A 17377-nucleotide genomic window follows, 5' to 3' on the forward strand; every position below is an offset into this window, starting at 1 on the left:
ATACTCTGTCATTCCTTCTTATTTTAATTAATGTTTTTCAGTCATAATGAGACACAGCCCAATTAATGTTGTTTAATTAACAAGCACAACTTCATCAAAATAACTACTAAACCTTACCATTAAAACATGAACAAAATATTTACAAGAAATGAAATTGACCTGCCCTAGTGGAGGCTGAGCTGCACATTCCCTCTGGTCTGCATGGATCAGACGCAGTGGGAAATCACTGCAGAGGTGGTGATGTTGTGTGTCTTGGCCTCGGACAGACGACTCCTCATGGCCAATTTAATATCCCTCTGAAGGCTGAGCCTGCACTCTGCAGCAGCACTGGAGACTCAACTAGCAGCACCAGCTCACAGCAGAAAGGCTGCTACAATACAATACCAGTCATCTACATGGGATTACTGACAGCACATTGTAGTCCTACCTTTCTGATTTTTCTAATGACAATTCAAGGTCCCATATTTTACATTTTCCCTGTGTTTTATTTTAAGTGTTGATGCAGAAGAACATATTTTCTGTGGTTTTAAGAACAAAAGAACATCTCAGTGTAGTTTCACATCTCCGCGCTCTGGAGCTCTTCAACAACAGGTCACTGAGCCAATCAGATGAGAGGAGGCTTCCTGTTTACTGAACCATCAAGTAACAACACAGCAGCTGTCTGCTAAACTCTCAGAGCTGGTGGCTCCAGCTGGGCTCAGGGCATGGCTCTGTTGTGACATCACAAAGTTACACAAGTGGAAATGGCTCAATTTCTGGATACAGGCTGGGTGCATTTTTCTGTGGACCGAGCGGTAACACTTTACTTGAATAGGTATTCATCAGATTGACATAACACTGTCATAACCATGACATAACAGCTGTCATAAACATCAATGAATACTTATGACAGCTGTCGTTAAGTGTCATTCGGTAAGTTATGTCACTTTTGATGCAAAGTTGACATTGTTTGAGATGTTTTTGTTCTGACAACTTGACATAAAGACAATTTAAACTGTCATAGCAGACCTAATGGCCAAACTTTTAAAATGATGTCAAGTTCTCATAACAAAAACATCTCAAATAATGTCAACTTTGCATTAAAAGTGACATAACTTACCGAATGACACTTAACGACAGCTGTCATAAGTATTCATTGATGTTTCTGACAGCTGTTATGTCATGGTTATGACAGTGTTATGTCAATCTTATGAATACCCATTCAAGTAAAGTGTTACCCCTTTGGTAACTTGGTAACTAGACCTTTTTTATTTTTTCAAATTTTTCTCTATTTTTTCTAATTTTTATTGTAAGTGCTTTGAGACTTGTTCTTCAGGTGAAAATACGCTCTATAAATACAATTTATTATTATTATTATTATTATTATTATTATTATTATTATTATTATTATTATTATTATTAAGACCTTTAATGTTGTAAAATATCCAGGAAGCTGCACTGAACAGAGAACTAATAAAATCCTATAAATATGATAGCAATAATTATTCATCACAATGTTTAAAACTGCATTTGACTGCATTCACCTGTCTATTCCACACCATCTCTCTCTGCTCCCTCCACCTCCCTGTGGTGACTTCTGTATGTTTTGTGCATCTTCCTCCATCCATTTTTCATGAGATGAACTAGTCATGAACATTGTCATTTTATAAATGTGTGAAAATTTTTTTTTTTTTTCCTCCTGACAGAGTTGAAGTTACAGTCAAGGTCAGATCACAAGGCCGTGGTGTGTGTTTTTTTTTCTTCTAAACTTGGCCGGCTCACAGACTCCCACTCGGCTGTCTGACCTGTGCCTATGAGCTCTCTCTCATTCACTTGCAGCCTGCTCCTCCAGGGCAGTCCCAGGATCAGCTGACTGTGCAAGGAACTGCTGCCTTAATAAATCAAGAACTAATATACACATATAGCAAAAACAAAGCCATCGTTTGTCTGATAAATCTGCCCCCGATTGTTTAGGCACTGGTAAAATAAAACAGCCTCGCTGAAACATTCAAAGAGCTCGATCATGAAACGAGAAAACGGCTGAGCTTTAATGTGACATGCGTGTCTTGTATTATTAGAAAAATACAAGGAAAAATATATGACATGTATTATTGTAGCAGACAGGGAGAGTGGAGTATGTGCTCTAACTCTTAATGGCACCATTAACTGAAAATGCAACAGGACACCATACACATCCATTTACAGACGGCTTCCCACTAGCTGCTTAACTGTAAATAATATCCAGTCCCCAGATGAACCAAAGTGTATGAATACACAACAAGTAGCACACACACACACACACACACACACACACAAAGCATTTGGAAGCATGTTACCTGGGAGGACCGGGAACAGGTGTCCCTCTCCCGCGGGCGGCCGGTTTGCCCCTCACCGCCGGCACCTTGGCATCCTCGGAGCCGCCGTTCAGGTATGTGAGCTCCTGCAGCTGGGCCTGTCTGATCTCATCATTGTAATCCTGCACACAGAGAGCCAGCATGTTCACACACATACACACACTGCAATAGACTCGCTTTCAATTACTCTGTATTAAATTACGTCCTTTATCTCCAGGGCTGCAGCCCCGGGAATATCTAATTAATGTACTTTACAGTACTGCCGTGACCGCTGTTCCTGAGGCAGCTAAACATTTCAGATATCCTGTTGATAAATCCTCGGGACCCCCCCTCCTTTTTTCTTTTTGCTTTCATCTCCTCATAACTCGTTGTTGTTGTTGTTTTGCAGCCAAATTAAAATACATAATTAACAGGGAAATGGCTCTTTAATCATGAAAGGACTGATATGATTGTCATGTGTCCGATCTATCGATAAATATGTTTTGTGGCAACAGTGAGGAGAGGTAACGTTGAGCAGGGTGGGGTGGGGTTGGGGAGGTGGCTAATTAATGATGAGATGTAAATCATCACAGCTCTGAGCGGTGGAGACGTCATCCATAATGAATGGAGGAAGAGTAAATACGCTGCTGCCAAGAAGGAGCAGGAACATTCCCTCCTGCGCTCTTTTATTCCTGTTACAGCGCAGACTTCCCACCCAGAGTCACACACACTCAGCCAGACGCTTTAGACACACACATGTAAACACACACACACACACACTGTGACGGCCCCTGACAGAATTACAGTGCAAGTTACAGACAGTGGGTGTGAGTGGAGGGCCAAAGAGCAGCTGCAAATCAATTAATCAATCAATCAATCAATCAATCAATCAGGCTTTATTTGTAGAGCACTTTTCATGGCCACGGCAGCTCAAAGTGCTTCACATGATAAAAACAAGGAACACAGGGAACACATGTTGGGAGACACACATACATTCACATGCACATACACATTCACACAATAATTTTAGAACATTGGATTTTGGAGACATCGGGGAAACGCTGTCTTACACTCAATCAATCATTTGCAGTGGGTAAAACACCAGATAAAATGAAGTAAAATAGATCAAATGAGAAGACGAGAAAGACAGATAAAACGAAAGGTATAGTTCACCCAAATTTCAAATTTCATTTTTCACTAAGGTCTGGGAGAAGTTTCAGAGTCCTCCGTGGCTTCTCTGAGTTACAGGGGGTCTCGGCGCAGCAGTGCATGTCCATATGACGGTTGAGAACGGAGCTCAATTTCTCCGTCCAAAAAGACACACCAAGAAACATCCAAATACCTCCATAGTGCTCGTCTGTAATGTCCCTCTTGTATTGAAGCCCCAACATGAGAAATTGTTCCGAAAAAAATTAAATAAGTCTATATTTTAAGCTTGTTTGTAGCGGAAGATCCCAGTGTTGCTCTGCCAGAATCTCGCGTGATTTGCGGAGCCGTGAACTGGGTGTGACACAGGCAAAGCAGTCAACTGAGACACTGGGAGCTTCCGCTACAAACAAGCTTAAAACATAGACTTTTTTTTTTTCGGAACAATTTCTCATGTTGGGGCTTCAATACAGGAGGGACATTACAGCTGAGCACTATGGAGGTATTTGGATGTTTTTTGGTGTGTCTTTTTGGACGAATAAGGGGAGGCCCATTCTCAACCGTCATATGGACATGCACTGCTGCGCCGAGACCCCCTGTAACTCAGAGAAGCCACGGAGGACTCTGAAACTTCTCCCAGCCCTTAGTCCACATGAGGGGGAGGAGATAATGAGTGAAATTTCAATTTTGGGTGAACTATCCCTTGAAGTAAAATAGAGAGGTGTAGTAGGATAAAAGACAATAAAAATGGATGAGTTAAAATAGAGTAAATAAGATAACAGTAATAAATAAATAAGAAATAAAATGAAATAAAATAAATGTTTTATAACAATAAAAACAACAAGAATCAGTTAAAAGCAAGGTTAAAAAGGTAGGTCTTCAGTTTGCTTTTAAAAATGTCCAGATTCTCTGCTCTCCTCAAGTCTTCAGGCGTCTGTCCCACAGGCGTGGGCAGTGATGGATCCGCGGTGATGAAATGAGGCCTCACCATATTATGTTTTGTTCACAACTTTTGGGATAATTGAAACAATTGAAACAAGACTGAAAAAACGGCTGAGGTTTAATGTGCTGCTGCCTTAATAAATCAATCAATACATCATAGCTCGCTGCCTGAAGACCTGAGAGTTCTAGAGGGTTCATATGTTAAAGGGATATTTCGGCGTAAGTTTAAGCCATGGTCCAACGCACCGTAACACCGATATTAGACCCCCCCTCGAGAGATGAAGTCTGCTAACCGCTAGCTTCTCCAGTTGTAGCAACTTTAGCAATGACCGCACCATAACAAACAGCACAGTATACGCTGGACATGGAAAGTTGCTGCATAGCGTATAACTGGAGGAGAGTGGGTGAGTTGTTTTCGTCTCTTTTCAATAGAAACCAGACTAAGCTAACAGATGTTTGATGCCTTGTATTATGGGCTGGGACCCTGTTTGTACTGTTGATGATGTTTGGTGCTGTTCTGAGCATTATTTGTGGCTGTAAGTGGCTTTTTGATCGGTGGATAGTGGATCCATATACTGTTTGTTATGGTGCGGTCATTGCTAACGTTGCTACAACTAGAGAAGCTAGCGGCTAGCAGACTTCATCTCTCGAGGGGGTGTCTAACTCGGTGTTACGGTGCGTTGGACCATGGCTTAAATTTAGGCCGGAATATCCCTTTAAAAGCAAATCAGATAGGTAACTGGGACCGAGACCGTTAAGAGCTTTGAAAACCAAAGAGAGACAACAGAAACACCAGTGTGTGTGTGTGTGTGTGTGTGTGTGTGTGTGTGTGTGTGTGTGTGTGTGTGTGTGACGTGTGTGTGATGTTGGAACATACTGGTATGAGGAACTTCTTGATCTCCTCCAGAGCGTGGCCCATCCTGGCGTAGGCCTCGGCGGGTGGGGCGAACACCTCGATGAGGACGTGCAGGTCTTCGTTCAGGTGCTGGTATTTGGCCTCGCCGCTCTGCCGTAGCTCCTCTTCCTGATGGAAACAACAACAACAACAACAACAAAGTTTGGCGTCATATATGGTCTGTCTAGGGAATGAATGTGAGTTAGCTGTCACACTCCACATCATTTATCTTAGTTTTTTTTTTTATAATCCAGCAAGGATTTACTGCGGGGAGTTTTTCCATAACGGTTAGATAATGAGGTTTGATGCTTTAGTGCTGCAGAGTTGCGAAAAGACAAACAGAAAATATTTATGTGGGTTGTTGTAAACTTATATTCCTGCACGCAGGCACATCCTTACAATGCACTCGACTGCCGCTGTCACAGTTAACCGATTGCTTTTGTCCTCACACAGCTGCCTGTCCTCATAACAAATGCATAGATGAAGTATGTGCTCGTGTGCACTTCATCATAATATCTGCTCTCGTTCTCGCTGTCGCTTCATCAAAACAAGTTCAGCGACTCTGGGAGGAAGAGATATTTCATATGGTGCAATATTGACAATTTTTCTAAAATAATTGAGTACCTTGTGTAAAGAAAATGAGTAATCATTCAAAAATTATCAATGGAGACAAAAAGTAGTTTAACTCAATGTGGGCAAAGAGTGTGCAGTGCAGGTGTGAGGGGGCTCTTGCGCTCCAGTCCCTCAACTAATGGAGACCAGCAGTCAGAGTAGGACCAGATGTAATCGCAAATATACGATACAGCAGTCGCCATGACTTAAATGCAAAAGAAGTGCTTTGTTTTTGTTTGTTTTTTAAGGTGTTTATATGTGACACTGTGGTACCTTCCTAAGAGTTGCTCATCATGACTGAAAGTTAGGGAGTGATGATTCTTCAGATTTTATTTTGATCATGATTGTGGCCTCCAAAGAACAAAGTAGTCAAGAGAAAAGCAGTTGTGCGTGCGTTCCCATATTCAGATCTTTCACCTACCTCCCTTTTTCTACCAAAATTAGTAGATTGTGTGTTTTCAACATTTTGTCAAATTGGCCCATTGCCATAATCCCTATAGTTTTAGGAGTAGGTTCGTTACCTTTAATTGTCGGTGCAAGCTATTTTTAGAACGGTGGAGCAGAGCAGTGAGCTGCTCAGAGCTACGCTACGGAGGCTCATGGGATTTCTTGGTTTCCCTCATCAAACTCATCAAATACACAATCCAACAACTCCACAACGCTCTGGTGGACAAGTTGTGACCTGCACATTCACCATGCTATGAGATAATAACACAACGTTACCACACAGAGTTGTTTTAGAGGGAAATACAGAGACTGCTTGATGAAAAACTGCCCCCGTCAGGAACGCGCATCAACGGTATTGCATGAATTTACCTCGCAAACAACTCTGTCTCGAGTTTGATGAGGGAAACCAGGAAATCCCATGAGCCTCTGTAGCGTAGCTCTGAGCAGCTCACGGCTCTGCTCTGCCGTTCTAAAAATAGCTTGCACCGACAATTGAATGTAACGAACCTACTGCTATGACTATAGGGATTATGGCAATGGGCCAATCTGCCAAAATGTTGAACTATCCCTTAAAACCCATTTAAAAAAAGACACCCCACTGTTCACATCCTATATGTGCACAGGAGCAGTTACAACAAGGAAATCATTTACCAATTCATTTGTATGTGGCTGTGGTGTACTTTGAAGCTGTGTTTAATCCGGGTGTGTGAGGTAGCTGTGGTGTTTCTGCTTTAACAGCACGGTGCACAGTGTCTGTGATCTGAAAACCTCATAGACACAATGCTGTTTGTTTTGAAATATGTTTCTTGTATTTATTTTTAAGTGGATGTGTGCTATGAGGGAATCATGTTAAATGATGGTCATCTCAATGATTTAGATGATGATTGTTGCAGCCCTGTAAAGAGCAGTTGAGCAACACAGTGACAGTGAATATTAGAATGAAAGAAATGATCTGTCACTGAGTGCACAATCAAACAAGCTATGATATGATTATGATTTTTTTTTTAAAGTCCAGAAGATAATTAAGGATAAACAGCACTTTAGTGTGTTTTCTTTCTGTTTGATTGATACAGTGTGATTTTAATAATTGTTTGTTTTGTCTATGTGTGAACCGCAGGAAGACAAACAACCACTGTGTGGGAGATAATGGGGATCCAATAGATGTAAATAAATAAAAATGAAAGAAGCTATTAAAACACAAAGTGAAGGGAAGAGCTAAAACACCAGTGATGAAAATGGTGCATTTAATGACTATGGACTGATGTATAAGCTCTGTCACTCATGGTATTACAGACATACACATCTAAGGTTGTGTTAATTACAGAGACATCCCAACCAATCCTACAAAACAGTATCAGGACCAGTTCATTCCCGATGAATAAATCAGGCAAAAAAAAAAGCAGATTACATTTCTGGTCAAATTTCTCTGTTTAGCTCGTTTCCATACAAATGTAAGCATACAAACAAAGATATTCAATAAATGGAAAGATACTCCATGAGCAGCTGCTCCAATGATAGAAATGGTTTCACTTCCTGTCTCTCTAAGTGGGCGTGGCCAACCGTCACCACCTCGTCTGTGATCGTGTGTGTGGATTTATACAATTTGTAGGTAGATGAAAGTGAGATGTTTATATTTTCTTATGATAACATTAAATATTTACACCACTAACAGTCATATTTAACATGACAAAAATAATTTAAATCATTTTCACGGGAGTTCGCAGCCGTTTGTTTGACGTTGCCTAGGAGATCTGTGCCAAATCTGGCGAGAGTGTGTCGTAGAGACAGAGACAGGTCTTGAACAAAGTGGATTTTCTCCTGATGTGTCCGTCTGAAAATTACCATTTTGGTGTCAAACTGTTCAGAAGAGATGTGGCTTGTGAAAAATGAGTCCAAAATTTACTTAAGTGACTGTGGGGAGAAAGGACAGACCATAATCTGTGTTCACGTTAAATTGTCCCATTGGAGTCAATACACTCCAGGCTGCCTCTGGTCTCCCTAAAGGGGCGTGGCCGAGCAGAAGCCTAGTGACATCATACAGGAAGCTGACTCCTCATGGAAGGTCTTGGTTTATAAACCGTCTGTCAGTGCCCGATCCGTACCCGGAACACGATCCGTTCCAGCACTTCTGCGCATGCGCCGTTTTACGGCATTAGCTTCAAAGCTATGCTAACTGATAGCCTAGCAGTAGAGCAGCTAAAAGTCCGCCGTAGCGTTGTTAAAACGTCACTTTATTAATTTTAAATATTTTTTCATGCGAGAAAGTCACAGTTTAGAGTCCTAATCTGTGGTCAGTTTATCCAACTGACGTCTGTTTGGAAGTTTGCTCCGAGGTTTTGGGAGAAGTGCAGAGCTACTGGGAGTAGCCACCGGGAGCTAACGTTAGCTCGCTGCTCGGCTCATCTCAGATGGCAGCAGCCGGCCGGCTGAGGGGATCGAACCTGTGATCGACCGGTCACCCAGACGTCGTCATGCCGGTGGAGAAAGCGAGCAGATTAATTTATGGTCTCATTGATTAGTTTGTGTAAATGAAAACATTTACGTCAATAAATAAGTGTTTTACAATTAACTGATCGGTCTGTATTACATTTAATTTAATCAGAAATAGAACAGAGGGGAATTCGTTGCGACGTGCTTGTGTTTTTCCTCATAGACCGTCTGTGTTTTCATCCATATCCGCGGTGTCTGCCGTAAACTAAAAGAGGGGGGGAAGTGCGCATGTGGGTGCATGTGCGTGCGCATGCGCAGAACGGATCTGGAACGGATCGTATTCCGGGTACGGATCGGGCACTGACACCGTCTTTGATACAAATAAGAAAGTGCAGCAAAGGCTGATGGGAAAGGTCATAAAACAATACAGTGAACACATGGAAATCCTGATTCTGAAGCAAGGGGGCAGTTGTCGGTCTGAGAAGTGAAGACCACTTCCGCGTTCAAAAAACTGCAATCCTGCAATCTGGCTCCAGAAGGGAGCAACTCCAATTGACCCTTCGCCAACTCCTCCCACAAACGGCTATTGTCCAATCCTACGTTAGCAACCGTAACTATAGGCCTGGCAAGCTTTCCGCAGCGAGTCATTACGTTTGCTTTTGTGGACACATTTTGAGACTAGGACGAAAAACATTTGTTTGTAGAGAAGGATGTTGTTGTTGTTGCTGCTACTACGGCGGCGGCGGCAGCAGCAATATAGAGATGTTCAGATACGAGCTGACTTTTTTTTCGACTTGAGCAAGTGTAAATATGGGGATAACCATATGTTCACCTTCGACATGACAGCTGTACTTTTAGGGCTTTTACCTGGGCTTTCAGGCGAGGGATCCTCCAGGCAGGGACTGCTTTCACTGACTGATACAGCGGTGGGAGAGAAAAAAACAGCAGTGAAAGCTGTATGTGGTTCACAATCGCCCAAAAACTTGCAGTTTGACAACGTTTCATGACCAGTGAGATGACCTAAGTCTTGGTGGGTTGATAGACGGTAAAATTACCGGTCCTTACTGCTGCTCTGTACATTGTCCAGTCGTGTCGTTGAACAGATGTTTTATCCTCCTGCGCGAGTCACGTCACTGAAAACTCTGAATGATCTTTGTGACTTCTTCTCTCTATTATCTCAGAACAGTTTATCCAGACATTTGCTGATATTTCCTTTGAAATCGATACCAAATACTGCCAGGAGCATGGCTGGGAGTGAAAGCTTGCCCGCCGTAGCAACAGTAACCAAGGGGGCGGGGCTTACGCGAAGGGTCAATTGAGCCCCATGTTAAAATAGCCGACTTTACAGCTTAATAAAACATATTTACAGCCTGGTACATTTTATTTTTTTCGTCTCAACCGAGTTTCTACCCCCGCACACACTCTGAGGGGGGTGAATTTTTTTTAAAACTCTACCGTTTTACTGTTATTAGGTTAAAATTCTGGCCAATCAGGGCGCGGAAACATTGAGTGACAGGTCCAGAGACCGCTGCTTCGAGGCCAGTGGGCGGGTTCTCGGCTGGCTAACGGCCGCACCGCACCAAATATGGCAAGTAGAATCCAACATGGCGCAGCTCAAACCTCCGTAGTAGCGGCACAAAACAGACTCCCCCAAACCAATGGGTGACGTCACGGTGCTACGTCCATTCTGACTACAGTCTATGTTCTGAAGCCTTTTGCTGATGGGCTCATCAGGTCACACAGGCGGCGGCTGTCACTGCCAATATGCTGTGAAGAACAACTGCTGCACCAGACTCACAGCTCACATCAAGTCCTTCTTGCCATGCATCAAACCCAACCACACAAATCAAAGAGTAACTCACTTTAACAGGAGAAAATGGTCAGCGTCTGAGTCACACAAACAACAATCGGCCATTTCTTTTCCATACCAACCCAGTCACCTGTTGCCGCCAGCGCAGAGGAACAGGCTTTAGCTTTAAGCAGGTGTAAGCAGGCATGAAGCAGCAGTCAAATCTGTGAAAGTGGAGCAGATGTAAGTGGCTCCTCTCGACCTCGGACGGCACAAGCACAGTTCATTTTGATTTCAACAGGAGAAGAAAGGCGTGTAAACAGTGAGGGGTCGCGCAGGCCGTTCAGACCTGACAGAAGCAGGCCACTGTAGTCTTACTAATGGCAAGAAATAGGACAGCAAGAACCCCCAAACGTCTCCCAACACATTACACAAAGGAAACAACAGGTTTGGCGTCCCAGTTTCCTCTTTTTTTCTTTTTCAAAAAAAAGAAGAAAAAAAGTCTTCTCCAGGGCCTTTCCAATGGCGGCAACTTCCTTTCCCCCCTTCTCCCTCTCCCAGCGCCGTGCAAACCCATGTCTCTGATGTCACCTAATTATAAATAACCTTCTTTTAAGAGTGCCTGTGGTATGTTAATGATATGTTAATTTCCCCCATAAATCTGTGCTTTACGAGCAGAGGGCTGCTTTGCACATAGCACCATGCAGCGCTAACGGTGTTGAGCCGGGATGCAGATCTCTATCTCCTCTTCAATATTATTTGTTCTTGGTTTATTCACATGAAAAAAAAAGGGCTTTAACTATCAACAGCCAAAACAACAACAAAAAAACTGAGGAAATAATCTACTGTAATGTAAGCATAAATCATTTCAGGATTTTCAATTTTTTTTAAAGAAAGTATCCCTACTTTTAGTCCGTCTCTACAATCGTATGATCTATGCGACATGTCCAGTGTCATTTTGTTTGAAAGCAATCTGCATCATTTGCATATGATACAGTTGATATTGGAGCAGTTCTCATACATGGGAACTCTTCTCCCAGCGCTGATAAGAAGCATCCGTGATCCAGCTCAGTGCTTTAGCAGCTAAGCAGCCCACGGCAGGAGATTAGAGCTGTCTGTTTCTCATATCTACTGCCAGCATCTTCCTCCTGTTTCTCTCTCTCTCTCTCAGTAAATCTGCTTATGAAAAGTGGTTCACCCTGGAAACAGAGGGGCCAGGACGCCTTGGACACAGGAGCTCCAAGGTGAATAATGTTGAAATCTATGCGTGCACATTCAAATGAAATATTTAAGGCCAGACATTAGAAAAGGAGGAGAGGTTCTATTGTGTTCTGTTATGCGGCGGCTAAACGGCAGGTGATGCATCACGCTTTATAAAACAGCGCAGACATCATCGGCCTTGTTTATCTACACCTCTGACACTCAAAGTGGATTACAGACACAAAGAGCAGATTTCCTCTTTAACACTAATACAATCATACACTCCCATACTGTAGATTCTCAACAAATGTATCTAGCAGCCTCGGCTTGGCAGCAGGACTCCAAATCTCAACCGACGAAGGGAGGCTCTGCATCTACACTGTAGGCAAGACAAGGAGTGACCAGGTTAAAAACATTTCTCTTTTCACGTGCTTACAGCTGAGCTCTTTTTAAGAACAAAAACTTGATCTATTTTCTTTTATTTGCTTTTGCTTTCAACTCTGTTTTTTGTGTTTGTTTTTATTCTGTTTTATGCTTCTCTCTCTTTTTTTTATGTTTTGTCTTTATGTTAAGCACATTGAGTTGCCTTGGGATGAAATGTGCTATGCCTTGCCTTACCTTGCCTTTACGGTGGCCCTGAGAGCTCAAAATACATACAAACAGACAAACAAGCTATTTCAGAAAATGCCCTCATCAGTTTGACAACGCGTGCTGCCAATACACACAAACTGTCAAATGCAGACACAGTCACAAAGGGAAAGTGGAAGTGCATTGTGTATAGGGATGGAAATTGATAAGAATTTAGCAATTCTGATTCCATTATTGATATTGCTTATCGATATGATTCCTTATCGATTATCTTATAAATTCTCATTGGGTGAGGGAATAAAAGAGAAGTGGGTTTGTTTGCATTAATGACTCTGACAGGACTGACCTGCCTGGAGAGGTTACCATACATAGTTTTTAGGTTAACATACACCACTGTGGCCTGTGCTGCAGCTTTACAGGACTTTCAATTTCATGGTTTTCTCACGTCTGTATTTTTCTCACTAGTCAGCTTTAGTTTTCATATAACATTCATTTTTAAATGAGGATCGCTCCTACGTATCTAGACTCTCTCTCTATCTGGCCTGTCTAGCCTCTACCTGCTCTTTTTACTAAACTTAACCAACTCCTTCCTTCATGGCCTAAACCCAACCAATGCTAAATATTTTTTGGGAAAAAAGACGCTAATAAAGGAACTGTCGGAAAGGCAGGATGTTTGAAGAAAGAAAAGAAAAAATTAGCAAAAAGAAAAAAGCAGAATAAGCGGAATCATTAAGCAGACATGCACATGATGCCAAGTAATTGATCCAAGTCTGGATTCCCACCTCTAGAAACTGTATTCCTCCCCCATCAGGAAAGTTACAGTTCAGTTTCAGCCGGCGTGGCCCCGCTCAGGCTGCAGCAGCGTCACGATTCATCCTATTCACCATTGTTCTACCACTTTAAAGGGGCAACGAGGAGTTTTGGAAAAGCGAAGTGTTTTCACACTACATTTATGAGCCTCCGCGCACCGTGAAATTCTTTGACCGGCGCAAGACAGACTCATGTTTTCATTGATTCGGCGGCGTTATTCTCATGACTCGCCACGAAACCGAAAGTAAAGAAACGCTGGTCGGCTCGACCAGCATTTCCACCACCACTAATAATAACAAAATAACCATAGAGACAAAACTATATATTTATCCGAAATGGGTCCATTAACAAGTGGTAACGTAGATTCATCCACATTAATGTGAGACTTTTTTATAACCAAATAGAAACTCCTCATTGTCCCTTTAAATTAGTTTTAAAATATGATTTCAAGTTTGAAAAACTACATAATAGTGTTGCTTTAAAAACAAAACAGGAAGTGATGTGACAAAGACAGAAAACTGAACTAAAAATAAACTAAAAAACAATGGACAGCATTTACTGACTGGTCCTGACGACAAGTGTCTGTGTTGTGACATTTGAAGTTGAGTGTGTGTTGTTATATCATATCACGCCCATTCAAGTACATCCATTAGGAGTGGAACTGATTTCTTGTCTTGTGAATTTGTTCATCTGTAGTGAATTGAGCTCTCTGGGCCACCGTAGGTTAAAAAGAAAAATGCAGCACTTCATAATAGCTGACTTTGCAAACAGTGAAGAGATGATGTGACAACATGATGAACTAGATAATGATGATAATAATAGCTCGGGTAGCCGCTTTATCATTGGGAGCAAAACAGCCCATTGATTAGTGCGACAGTGTCAATATCATCATTAACTGAGCTGCCAGTTTACAGTTTGGTGCAAAACCCTGTCGCCATGACGTTTTATCTCCCATTCTTCATATCCTGCTTAATATGATCTCAATTACACCGTTCCCAGCAAACACAGCTGGGTTTAGAATCTGCTCAGACAATGAAGGTGTTTCTTTTGAAATCCTAGTTTGTCTATAAAGTACTAAATGGTCCAAATCCATTCTGAGCTGTGAAGCCTCCAGACTGAGACACATGCAGTCAGTAACCCTTTAAAGGGACAACGAGGAGTTTCTCCAGCGGCAGAACGAAAAATTCTGTGACAATAAAAAAGTCTCACGTTAATGTGGATGAATCTACGTTACCACTTGTTAATGGGCCCATTTTCGATAAATATATGGTTTTGTCTCTATGGTTATTTTGTTATTATTAGTGGTGGTGGAAATGCTGGTCGAGTCGACCAGCGTTTCTTTACTTTTGGTTTCGTGGCGAGTCATGAGAATAACGCCGCAGAATCGCCGTTTATGGTGGGAACTACGACGGTATGTGATCGTCTTCCAACCTCTGACTTTAATTCTTGATGAATGAAAACATGAGTCTGTCTTGCGTCGGTCAAATAATTTCACGGTGCGGAGGCTCATAAATGTAGTGTGAAAACACTTCGCTTTTCCAAAACTCTAATGACTTTAATGACCGGAATATTAGCAATGACCCGGTTGCGCACGGCCATGTAAACACCAGTAAACCTTTTGAAAAACCGGAATATGCTCATATTCCTTCTTTTTTTTTTTTTTTAAGAAGACCCCTGGGTTACTCCTTTTCTCCTTATACTGACTATATTTACATGCAGTCAATAACGCTTTCATAACCAGAATATTAGCAATAACCCAGTTATGTATGTCAATGCAGCCGATGTTAATCTGGCCTCTGCGTTGTGGTTCGGTATACAGACTGGACCAGGTGGAGTTCAAACCCTGGTCTCCTGCACGGCGGGCCACGATGCAAACTGTTGCACGTCCTTACACCAATAACTATTTTGAAAAACCTGAAAACGACTCTTGGGTTAGTCCTTTTCTAACCTGAATATTTGCTCCTGTTTACGCCTATCAGATATCCCCATGGAAAGGAACATTCATTTGTGTTCTCTGCATGTTCTATTTGCAAGGAATCTTGCTCTTTCGAGTACAGGAACTACTTGTAAACAATGTTCTGGCCTTCCATTAACAGAGAAAGTGACACAGAATAGAACTGGTGGTGGGTCAGTAATAGGGCTGAACCATTCATTGCATTTGCAATTTGGTAACACTTTCTATGAGGCCCCTCCTTATAACGCATAATTGCGATGTGATAAAACGCAAATTTGAAATCACAGGCTGTAATTATGCTCTAGTCACATGTCACGCAAGTGAGAGTGGAGTTGTGGGTGAAAACAGGCAACATGGCCACACTGTTACTGACGTCAGGCTCAACTTTAATGTCAGAGAGGAGCAGTATTTCATTGTGTGGAACGATTTTTTTATTTTTTTATTTGTGCACAGCGTCAGGTCAAGGAGTGTGATTGGCTGAGTTTCATATCAACATTTACATCAGGCTTATCTGTCAGTGCTTTGTTATGTTGTCATGATAATTAATACATGCAACAAGCCTGTAAAAAAAAACCTTCAGGAAAAGTCCAACCAATGTTTAATGAATCAAATATTGTGTTGGTTATAATATAGAACAGTTATTGTTTCTGTCTGTTGAATAAGGAAAATAATATTGGTCCAAAAAATCACAATTAGATTAATTTCCCAAAGAATTGTTCAGCCCTAGTAGGCTACTACAGGAATAAGCCTGTTTGCTCACACATGTAAACGGGTTAATCTGAATGTTTCAGAAACTGGAATATTGACCTTAACCCAAATACTGACTGCATGTAAACGTAGTCACTGAGCAACACACTCAATGTTCCTTCAATAAGAAGCCAGCTAGGTGAAGCAGCTTTTAGTTTCTGTCTGAACTGAACAACCATCAGCTCATTTCAATCACTGCTTTTTCTTCTGTTCCTTTTTAATATCAACGCTGTGCTTATTTTAAAACAATGCCCAATGTGTCTGAGCTGACTTTTTTTTCCCAATCATGATAAATATTTTCATTTATTCATTTTCCTTTCATCCTTTTCAAAGGCTACTTCCTCTTATTTACGGTTCTATTTTTAACTTATTCCCACGCCTCTGTGAAGTGCTTTGATTTGTCTCGTGTCTGCTATAGCGCTACAAAAATAAACTCGTCTTCTCGGCAGCGGTTCACCCAAAAGTAACGGCGAAGAAGGAAAATGTGATTGCTTTTTGTCTATCGGGGAAATTAAAGAGGGAGTCCAGAGTCCTGTGGAAGGAAATGGATGAGTTAATCACAGTGCTAACGAGTAGGGGCCGCGGAGCACGGACGCCTTTACATCACCGAGGTTCCACAGACTCAGCCTCTCTCTCTCTCACTCCGCTGTCAGCACCACATCAAGGTCCCGCAGCAGCAAATATTTGAGCAATTACCTCGGCTCTTTACACCGTCTGAAAGAGCTTAAGAGGGGACAAACTGAACGGTGAACATGTTTCATCCTCCAACACATCTGGTTTTATCTGAGTGTAGCAAGACCACAATTAGATCTCCATCTCCTGTCTTCAGCAGGATGAGGCTGTACATTATCTCCTTAGCAGTCAACACAGCAGCATGTACACTACAGTACATCACAGTGTGGATTTTATCTGTATAAATAGAAACCGGTCATTTAAAGGGATAGTAGCATTTTTTTTAAAGTGGGGTTGTATGATCTACAAATAGCCCCTAAGTACTTTAATTGCAGTAGAAGACTCTCTGCACTCCTCCCGTTAGCAACGCCAGCCCATAATAGCCCTGCCCAGAGATTTACAACATACAGTGTTGTGAACAGACCCAAAGAAACGGCCTATTTTCACGGCCTAAAAGAGGTTTTACCTGAAAAAAAATACACAGTTCCATTGTTCGCTATAATATAATTTTTTCCAGCCCTTCAAAGTGCAGGAAAAACACAGTTTTTATTTGGACCTAACCATCTCACGTATCCCTCCGCCCAGGGTTAGCGCCCACCGATCAGCAGTTGGTTAGGTCCAAATAAAAACGGTGTTTTTCCTGCACTTTGAAGGGCTGGAAAAAATTATATTATAGCGAACAATGGAACTGTGTATTTTTTTTCAGGTAAAACCTCTTTTAGGCCACGAAAATAGGCCGTTTCTTTGTATGTTGTAAATCTCTGGGCAGGGCTATGGGCTGGCGTTGCTAACGGGAGGAGTGCAGAGAGTCTTCTACTGCAATTAAAGTACTT

The 17377-nt window shown here is 41.9% G+C and overlaps 1 protein-coding gene across 1 annotated transcript in view; it reads right to left on the reverse strand.

Moving 5' to 3' along the window:
* Nucleotides 1-17377, reverse strand: part of khdrbs3 (KH domain containing, RNA binding, signal transduction associated 3) — a gene marked incomplete at both ends in the record, with an annotated part of 153192 nt that overhangs the window by 48843 nt on the left and 86972 nt on the right. The window contains 2 exons of the mRNA XM_083981899.1: nucleotides 2316-2455; nucleotides 5278-5424. Coding sequence (XP_083838025.1) covers nucleotides 2316-2455; nucleotides 5278-5424 — 287 coding nt within the window. The remainder of the gene's footprint in view (nucleotides 1-2315; nucleotides 2456-5277; nucleotides 5425-17377) is intronic.

This window comes from Trachurus trachurus (genome assembly GCF_905171665.1).
Source record: "Trachurus trachurus genome assembly, chromosome: 11".
Lineage (NCBI taxonomy): Eukaryota > Metazoa > Chordata > Actinopteri > Carangiformes > Carangidae > Trachurus > Trachurus trachurus.